General features: G+C 35.7%; 1 protein-coding gene across 4 annotated transcripts in view; it reads right to left on the bottom strand.

Annotated features, from left to right (window-relative positions):
• Window positions 1–46: 46 nt before the first annotated feature.
• Window positions 47–10,606, bottom strand: part of LOC136413271 (neuropeptides capa receptor-like) — a 39,073-nt gene continuing 28,513 nt past the window's right edge. For 2 of the 4 annotated variants that reach the window (XM_066396715.1, XM_066396714.1), the window contains exons 5-7: window positions 9,256–9,478; window positions 8,381–8,609; window positions 431–1,189 (exon numbers count right to left, since the gene is read on the bottom strand). In XM_066396715.1, coding sequence (XP_066252812.1) covers window positions 735–1,189; window positions 8,381–8,609; window positions 9,256–9,478 — 907 coding nt within the window. In that variant the 3' untranslated portion in view covers window positions 431–734. Of the gene's footprint in view, window positions 338–430; window positions 1,190–8,380; window positions 8,610–9,255; window positions 9,479–10,606 lie in introns of those variants that run through there. The other 2 variants (XM_066396717.1, XM_066396716.1) reach the window with 2 other exon arrangements.

Here is a 10,606-nt window from a genome sequence, read left to right as displayed (position 1 = left end):
GGGACATTAAAGCGAAATTTTTTGGAAGAAAACGAATTCAACATTAAAAAATCGTTTTATTCATCATTAATCTATATTAATTTTATAAATAGATCTCATGGATTTGCATAAAATATGCACAAATCTTAACGTTAAATTTATCTATGAAATAGAATTAAGTACTGCGTTTAAATATTGAAACATTTCTCCCAGAAAATCAGGTAACAAGTTTCCCAATTAGAACGAGAAGGAGTGAAAAGTTCAGTTTGTTACTGATTTCGTTAAATTTTTGTAGTTCATTAATGAAACTTTTCACCGTGCCAGTGTCTTAACATAAATCGCTCAAAAGCTAATTAATCTGAAAAAAAATAACGTAAAATTAGTGGTAACAAAAAAACAAACAATCACACAAATTGAAATCATTTTGTTAAAATTTCAAAAGTGTTACAAACGGATTTAAAGACGTTTTGGTCGTAACAATATCCGAATCTTTCCGCAACTGAAAAACATATGTAAAAGGGATCAAAAAGACGCCGAAGCGTAGGTGAACCCATTAGTAAACATTTAGAGACATGTAGATAAATCGTTCTATGATATATGTACAGGGTTTGCGTAATAGCCTTTGCCCCTTGGGTCTCCATCAATTTATTTATCAAATTCCAATGGAATGCATTAACAATGCGACAATAATAATAAGTACATCATTATAAGTACCATGTAATTCCGTCTTAACACTAAAAGAAATGAGAATGTCTCTACACTCCAGTTTCACTTAAAACCTTACTCCTCACACTGCTCGACTTACTAATATTGCTAAGCCTCTTACCGTTTCTTTGGCTGCCGTCATTTAACAGCGCAGCGTCGCACTCTTTAGTAATGAACAAATCTTCATCGGCTAAAATACAATGATGATGGTGATTGTTGTGGACCGATACGTAAGTGTTGCTAGTTTCCCTGAAAGTGCCGCGTTTCGACGCTTTTTTTGGTTTAATTCCACAGAAAATCTCCTTGAAGGCATTACGCATCTTCTCGGACATTACGTTGTATAAAATGGGGTTGAGGGTGGAGGAAAAGTAGTAGCAGAGCCCCGTGATGAAGAACATCCAGTAGTTGACTTCTTCGATTATTGCACTTTCCCTAAAGTAGACGGTGATGAGGCGCTGGGCGTGGAATGGGGCCCAGCAAATGAAGAATCCAAGTACTACCATGGCTGAAATAATATATCATTAGGTTTAGTGATTTTTTAGTTTAAGCAGTACAAAGGGAACTTAGTAGGCGATCCCGGAGCAGTGATTCCCTACAATAAGTAAAAAATTGCTTTCCAACTCTCTCTGGAAAGGAGACAAATTTCTGAAAATTTTTTGACGTATCGCCTAATTGTCAAGAAAATGCCAAGTCTGCCCTCAATTGAACTTACACTGAATTACAAATCGCATTTAAAACCTGTTTAAAAGAAAGTTAAAAACCAAAATTATTGCTTTATTAAAATTTTCTCCCAAACTTTTCGAAATTAAGATTAAATTATTTATTAAAAAATATTTACGTTGCGGTGCATTAGCCAATTGTTAATAACATTCTCTTAAAATCTAAACGGACGTGGTTAAGTAACGGGTGTGTTAGGGCAAAATTCATCTTAGAACGTCTCATATTTTCACAATTTTAAATCTGACATTAAAAATGCCTTTTAAATCCTGAAAAATGGTGCTCTTCAAACTAACCATTAATTTAAAGGATCCCGGTATTCAGCCGACGTGAGGGGAAACAGTCGCTATTGTTGCCACTTTTGAAAACTGTTTAGTTAGATATTCATTGTGCCAGGATAAAGGCGTATAATGAGGAAGCATTGCGCAGCATAAATAAAAAAATGCGTTTTTTAGTTATGCTCTCAACTAAAATTGGTGTTTAAATGCAACTCGCAATCCTTATGAACTTTGCGTATTACTTAGGCTCAATAACTCTGACTTATTAGTATGTATTATTATTGAGATTTTCTAACAGAGAAACTCAAGTAATCAATGCTACTTCGCAGACTTCAGGGTTGTTATGAAGTTTATTTTTCCAGCGTCCCGTCACAACTACATAATAAGTGAAACAAGTGAATAACCGTGAATAATAAGACAGGGTGCGTGATGTCAACACCCCAATTTATACCCAACACTGAAATTAATTAACCCTATAAAACTTAAATCAAATTGAATGTAGAATTTACGCATGAAAGTCCCAGGCGGCAGATTTCCCAAAAGTTATTGTGCCAAAATGTTAACTGGATACTAATTAGCAGAAGTTTGCAATTATGTTTCGCGAGTGGGGTCTTGCAAATTGGTCAGGATGTCCAATTAATCCCGGGCAAAGATAACCTGGGCTAAATAACTCTTACATAACTGGACAGAGGAGGCCTCGAGGGGGTCAGCGCATTTAGTATGGGGAACTCGTGTGTAGCTCCAAAAGGCGCGTGAATTCCTGTTTAAATCGAATTAATGTAGAAGTTTCAAGTTTCTAATAGATTCAGCTATCTTGATCGAAAATATGAAAGGCATTCAATGATCTTTTATGACCTGCCAATCAGGATGGCAAAACAAAATACCCACGTATGCTACGTGCTTGAAGCCTCAAGGTCAGGAATTTGTTTGGCATTTAAGGGTCTCCGCAAGCCACGTATTAAACAGTCGGCCGATAGCATGACCAGTCGGGGTGTACAGTCACGTCCATGCAGTTGGCGGCCGATTTAGAATCGATGAATGTTCGCACTCGGGTATATATTCATGCCATTAAGTAACCGGCAAAACTGTCGGCAGACCAAAAGGGGGAGTGTCTGCCTGGGTTCCAAGCTCGTAAATGGATGAAATAACTTTTGTCTGGATAATGCATGCATGAGTGCACACCATTTCTATTCTGAGCGTTTTTTATATGACAAATTTGCCTCGGCGTGGGATTCCAACCAAGAAATTGAATTGTTGATATGCTGTTAAATTTAAAAATTCCTAGAGCTCACCGGGTAACAGAGAAAATCATAAATCGTCAACAAAATGTTGTTATTAGATAAAAATAGAGAATGAGTTTTCTCAAAAAAAGATTACTTAAAAGACGTGAACAGATAATATTGGGTAACAGTGGCAACGCTGCGTTGTTCTCATGTTTTATATCCGCATGGCTGTCACTACTTGTCAGACTTAATGGATTTCGCTGCAATGATTTATGTCTAAGGGATGAATGTGTGTGTCAAGTTGGGGCTAATTTATGTTGCGTTATAAGGGAGTTGGTTTAGATCGTTCAGGTGAGGTTTTTCCTATTGAAATTAAATTTTCTTGATTTGTACTGTACAGTATATTTCACGACACCAGCGATATGAAGGAGTGTATGCTTCCGCACATCTCCATTTATAGTGTACAAAAAGTGAAGTAAACATATAGTAAACGCCAAACAAAACGCCTCGCACGTCATCAAAGTTCTATGTCGCGCTGCCCTACGCTGTTGCCAGACTTCATCTACTCCTGTATTATATTACAATTGTTAAATTCCATCTATAATTACCTCTCGCACAGCATTTAACGGTAACAAAGGTCCGTTATTATCTCGTTCCAGTTCGAAATAGTGGATTAAAGAAGCCACCATTTCTTTGCACCGACTGTTTAATTGCTTTGGCATTTTCAAAATAATTGAAAAATCCCTACTTAAAAGCTGTATGACGTATTTGTTTTGAAAAAACAATTTTTAAATACAATTTACATCACGAAAGCTTTTAAAGAAAGGAAAATTTAAGAGCAAAAATCGACAAAATCGCCGGTATTATAAGATAACCTCACAAATAATCAGAACATAAACAAACATGGGTTTGCGATTAACGGCAACCCTGTCGATTGAAAATTTTTCCAGTGATCATGTTTACCTCATTAGAATTATCGAATGACGTCACACCAAAATTTCTGACCATATTTTATTATAATTATGTTTATATTTTATTATCTTATGCACCTATATGACCAAATACATTATATTTGTAATATTTAATACGTTTTACCTTCGTATGATAATGATAACTAAATAAGTTTAATACACATGTTGTGCATTGTTTCCGAGATAAACATAACTAATGTGGCCACGTTATTTCGTCATAAATGACGTGCGAGACTTTTTGTTTGGCGTTTACTATAGTGAAAGTCAGCCGTCGTGCTGTATGAGCTTTGCAATGTTGCCGGCTTGCTTTTAAACAGCCAGATTGCTTGATTGTTATTTAAAGTTTGCGATCAAAATAATTTCAAATAATTTTTCTTTTTAAAATTAAATAAGAAAATAAATATAATTCATAAACATAAAACAAAATGAAATTCTAGAAATAAACAAAAAATCAATAAAAATTTAACCAATGGAAATTAAAATAAAAACCAAAACTAAATTAAATGCTCAAATCGGCTTCCTTGTGCAGAACAGTAACCAGGCCACTCATATAAATTCCGCCATATATTTGCAAGTGTTTCTGGGCTAATAGTTTGCATGCAATTTCAAATTTCTATTCGCAACACATTTAAATTATTAATCCTATCACCTGCACATGTGTAAATTATAGATTTAACATAACCCCATAAGAAAAAATCTGTAGGAGTTAAATCAGGAGATTTTGCTGGCTACAAAATATTTTATTTCGAAAATGTCTCTCAAGACATTTTCTAGCAACAGCGACATTGTGGGTAAGACAACCACTTTACTAAAACCATACATCATCAAATTCAACCAACCCGTAATTATTGGATTGGCGGAATAATTCGTGCTTGGAGTAGGTCGAGATATCTCATTCCGTTCAAAGTATGTTCAATGGAAAACAAATCAATTACATGGTCATCTAAAATACCTGCCCAGACATTAATTTTTTGATGATATCGGGTTTGTGCATTGTATATTCTGTGCAAATTCTCTTTTGACCAGAAATGAGTGACAGCTGGATTAGCGTGACCCAATAATGGAAAGGTCGGTTCATCCGTAAAAAAAAGTTTTGATGAAATTTTCATCATTATTCGCCCTTTCCATTATTGTTGCACAAAAAACCAGCCGTTTCTCTAGGCCTTCAGGAAAAATTTCGTTCATTTTTTGCACCTTGTATGAATTATATCCGTTTTCCCTCAAAACTCTGTGGGCGATTGCACGTGACACATCAAATTGGTCCGCTATTTCCTTGAGGGACTGATCAGGAATTTCGTCGATACTGGCACAAATTATAATTTCCTACTCTTCCCTTTTATTGTTATCTTGTGGGGGCGTTTATGATGTAGGGGAGAAACACATCCAATCGTATCGAAATGTCCACTGACACGACGCACTGTGTCAACACTAGAAACGGGCCGATTATTAAAATTTATTAAAAAAATAAGTGACAACCCCTTCTAAGGATTGTTCTAAAAATTTACATTTTATTATATTTTTTTCGCTATTCTAACAATACGCGGAAAATAATATTATTCCAAAGTTTCGATAATAAGTGAAGAACATACAATTTTATAAGTTCAAAAAAAATTGCAAATATAATATCGACAATGATATGTATTAATTTTTTCTAATAAAACAAGCCGGCCACATTGCAGGGTTCATACAGTACGACAGTTGACCATTATCTTTAATTCGTTTTTTGTATACTATAAATAAATATGTGCGGAAGCATACACTTCTTCACATCATTAGGGCCGTGAAATATACTGTATACTATATGCAGTATATCAAACTGAAACTCATACATCTTGAAAATTTATAATATGTCCTTCGTGTTTGGTCATTAGGGTTTATTTATACGTTTCTGTGTATATTTCAGGAAGAATGGTCAAGGAAAAAAACGTTATTAAAAGAAAAAGTGCTTGATAATTTATGAGAAAAACTTAAATTTCTTTATTTTTTGCTAGTCAAACTCAAACTCGCACACCAATATAAACCAACAGAAAAATTACAACAAACTGAAGTCAGTATTTAGTAGACAGTCCCTTATTAGTAATTACATCTCGTAAACGGCGTGACATAGATTCAACTAACTTTTGGCAATATCCAGGCGTAATCTTTGTCCACTCTTCCCGAAGAGCCAATTTTAATTGGTTGATGTTGGAAATTTGATGATTCCGAATGCAACCTTTAACTGGTACCATAAATGTTCGATCACATTGAGGTCTGGACTTTATGGAGCTCCCTAACTTTGGAGCAGTTATATGACAACCAGGTTTTAATTTTAGTAGCCTTTTGCTTCAGATCACTATCATGGTAAAAAATAAAACGATCCTTTAAGCCCAGCTTTTCAGCACTTTAGTTAAGATTTTGTTTTAAGATGTCAAGATAAACATCTTGGTTTATAATTCCATAAATGAAATACAAGTTACCAGGACCGTTGGCGGACGTGCAACTCCACACCATCAAGGAGCCTCCACCGTGTTTTACAGTTGCTCGCAAATTCTTAGATTTTAATGCTTCATTGAGTTTTCTCCACACTTTAATTAAACCATCAGAGCCAAAAATGTTGAATTTGGTTTCGTTCGCGAATATGCAAAATGAAATTGCTGCAAAATAAAATTGCTACAAAATGAAACATCTTTGTCTTTGTGCTCTTCAGCAAATTGAAAATGCTTGATTTTGTTTGCCTTGCTTGTGTATGGTTTCTTCCATGCGACTCTACCACGAAAATTATTTTTATGCAATAAATTTCGTATTGTTTGAGGATTAACTTTCTTCTTTAATTCGATTTCTATCAATTTTGCTAATTTCGGAGCAAACAACTTTAAATTTTCTGCAACTTTGCGTAGAATCCAACGTTCATCATACACATTAAGAATGTGTGTTGATGATTTCCTTACTTTGTTTTTTGTTCGATGATCCTGATTAGAACGCGTGATTACGTTTTGTACTGTAGTATAAGGTCTATTAATAATTTTTCCGATTTCCCGGTAAGATTTTCCAAGTCTGTGATGGTTAACTACTACGCTAACTCTCTCTGTTACACTTGTTTGACCCCTCTGACGTTCCATTATTATGAATATATTGATTATTACACTTAAAACTTCGTCAATATTTCACTGGATTGTAATACAGTAAATTTGAAACTACACAATCGAATCAAGAAATATTTATGAGCTAGGAATCCTGAGTGTACAGGCTTCAGTTTGACTATCAGAATATACAAACTATTATTTTGTCAACTAATATTTTTTTGCATAAATTTGTGATAAAAATCTATCATTCTTGACCATTCTTCCCAAAATATACGTAGAGAAATATAAATAACCCTTTAATAAACAAACAAGGACATATTAGAAAACTTTAAAACGTACGAGTTTCACTTTGATATAATGTATGAGTAAACTTTCCTTCTGTGAAAGCTAGTGTGGTTTGTTAATTTCAGCTTCTACTTTGTACGAAGAGAATTCCCGGTTCAAGAACTCTGGGTGTTTTTTTCAATGACACGCTGCATATTTTCTACAAACGTGTTTACATTTTTTTGGTCTGTCTGAAGGTTTTTTTAAAACAAGAAGTCATATGAAAAACGAATGTCAGTATCACTGCCATTTACTAATGTCAATAGTATTATTTAACGGCTTCAAACAACCTTAAGGGATTTTTTCACTAGATAGCTGAGAGTACTCTCGTGGCAGTTATGGAATTTTCGCGCTTACAATCACCGTATATTGCAGGATTCATAAGAGTACCCAGTACATTTTCAAGAAAGTACGATCATCGTAGAAAAAAGTTATAATCGCCTTCTTTACGTCGCATTTTTCGCAAGAGAAAACGACCTTCGACATTTTCGATCAAATTAAAATGCATTTACGAAGAATATTAAATACACAAAAATTCCATTAAGCGAGCGTAATTTGAATATCGCCATTTTCTGCCAGTAGAAAATGAATTTCTTTTAAAAGTTAAACCCTTCTACATTTTATATAATAATAACTTAAAAACGCAGGTGGCAGCAAGATTTTTACTAGTTTTTTTGAGGTGTTACCCCATCGCATGGAGTTACCTGGCTGCCAGGGGTAAATGGTGATGTAGGTCGGACTGTGGGTATTTGACTTACTTGACCTTTTGGGCTTTGAACTGTGGCCGATCCATTGCTGATTCAGCAGTTATTGTGGCCAACATCAAGCTGATAAACCTTTTCGAAGCGATACGCCTCAGATTGCCCGATCTAGCCTTAAAATCAACTTGGCTCTATCCTCTCTATTGGAGGAAACTTACCAGCGAACCGTGATTTATTTACCCCACCCGGATAATAATAATAGTAATACCAAGGGCGTGGGTTTCGTTTTAATAAAACTTGGCTATTCGCAACGTCTTTCATTTATTGCGAAGAATTTCCATTACTTTCCATTACTCCGCCATTTATTTTCAATTAGTTACTGCGCCAATATAGTGTCGTATTACTGAGTCATGGACTTACATAACATCCTGATTATGCTGCGATTGCTCTGATTTTTCTTGTTTTTCCTGTGTATGGATCCCTTGACTTTGTCCTCGAATTTGTTCTTGGAAGCTCGAGAAATGGTGATTCCCATGTTGATGTAGAGGATGGCGATAATCACCATCGGCACGAGGAAAAACATAACACTGCTAACCTCAGTCAGGGGTAGGTTTTTTGGTTGGGAAGTCATGGCGCACATTGCGGATTCCTGGAAGCACATATAAAATTTTCAATTATGGCCCTGGATATTCCATAGGAATTTTGGCTTATGTGAGGGTATATGTAAATAATATTTTCTTTCTCGTTTCGCATCAGCACAAAAGATGGATCTGGCATGAAACATGAAACGTTATTTTATATTTGTGTGAGATCAAAAAGCTGATTTTTCCTCTATTGAGCAGCAACTTTTCTCTTAGATTTCGACCTTTGGTTGCAAATTCAAATTTGAAATACACGAAGAAATATAGCGGAGTACAAAATGGGGCGTCTGTTAGCTGAACTCCTGGAAAGCTGATTCCAGACTTGATTACCTCTACATATACCCCCCTCCTTCTATTACTCAAAGGCAGGTTTTGATTATTATTAGATTCAAGCAAGATACAAGGATATGGGAGCGAGAATCCGTACATTACCAATTGAGCCTTACACCTTCAGTAAACACCAGCCACGGCTCGAGAACATAATATTAAACAATAGAAGGTTTGATCAATTCGATTAATGTTAGCTGAAATCTTGCCCCCCTGCAACAGGACCGGGCCTGCATAATTACAATTTCCAATAATGAATTACACACTATTGATTCCCTGTGTTTCCAGCTATGATTGATCGGGTGAGCCTCCAGGGTTATCGCTTACCATAATGGGGTATTCCGTGGAGTTGTAGGGGTAGTAAACGTAAACGATGGTGGTGAAGACGGCGAACGGCAGTGCGCAAAGGAAGGAAAGAATCCAGAGTCCCGCGATGATCCAGATCGCCCTTTGAAGTCCAGAAATCGCCCTGAGGTACAGGGGATGACAAATGGCGATGTATCTTTCCGTGGAGAAGGCAACTACCGTTAATACAGAAACGTAGGACGCCCTGGAAAGTGCAAAGACATATTATTAAATTGAAGATGAACGTATGTAAAAATCAGCTGTTCCTTTGCCGAGGAATTTTTTTGTCTTTGATGGTCGCTCTACAGGGAGTCATTTTATGTTAGATGCAAAGAGAGCGAATAGGCTATTAACACACCTGCTGGCGATAAAACTTTAGAAGTGACGTGTTAAACTGTGTCATCAGGGGTTAAATTGATAGGCAGTTAACGGAAAATGGAAAATTCCTTGGAGTTGGTGGGCGTGACGCGCCGAGAGCACATTAAAGGAATTTGGAATGGTGTAACTCGTCTTACACAAATTGTCTCCAATCTAATGAGGAAAACTTTATTGACTCGCGCAAGTTTGCCCACGTAGTTAATTAACACCTAGCATTTCTTTTTACGGCGATGTTATGAACGTGTTTGGGAATGGTAAGAGAGTTAACCCATTAATATATTAGGCAGACATATGGAAATACTCACCATTTTGGTCAGAAAATATCAAGTGCCAACATGGCTTTAATTTTGTAGGAGAGTATTTAGTCACCGCATTGTCAAGATATTTTCTAAACCTAAATTTTATTGTTGATTTAATTTCTCCAAATATGAATCAGTTTCTAAGAAAAAATTCTGCTCTGTGACTGCTCACAAATTTTAAAGAGTATTTTTTAACGGTGACGTTATGAACATACGTGAGATAAGATCACCTAGCCATTAGTGTATTAGGCAAGCACACCGAAGTGCACCGATCGGAAAATGTCAAGATAGCTCTAAATCACGCATTCCAAGGATTGATTCAATTACTTTAGCTTCCTTTTTCATTAGGATATCGAGCATATACACAGAGAACTTCACCAATAATATTAACCAGAAAATATACAACTTACCAAGTTTCAAATAGAGATTTCCGTCACCACATTGTCAAGAAATTTTGAATCATAGCCTTGATTTAGTTATTCTAAACATGAGTCAGTTCCAAAAGAAAAATTCCACTCCCAGATTTTTTAATCACGAACTCTAAAGGATAATTTAGTTCCCTCTCACAAATACGAAAAGCCCATCTGTGCTGTTTTTAATGAAGTTTCCTCGATTTACCCAGCCGTAGTGGTTAATATTTTATTTAAGGCTTGTCG

Source organism: Euwallacea similis, chromosome 13 (assembly GCF_039881205.1).
Source record: "Euwallacea similis isolate ESF13 chromosome 13, ESF131.1, whole genome shotgun sequence".
In the NCBI taxonomy this organism is placed as follows: Eukaryota; Metazoa; Arthropoda; class Insecta; order Coleoptera; family Curculionidae; genus Euwallacea; species Euwallacea similis.
This window is presented reverse-complemented; position numbering and strand designations above follow the sequence as displayed.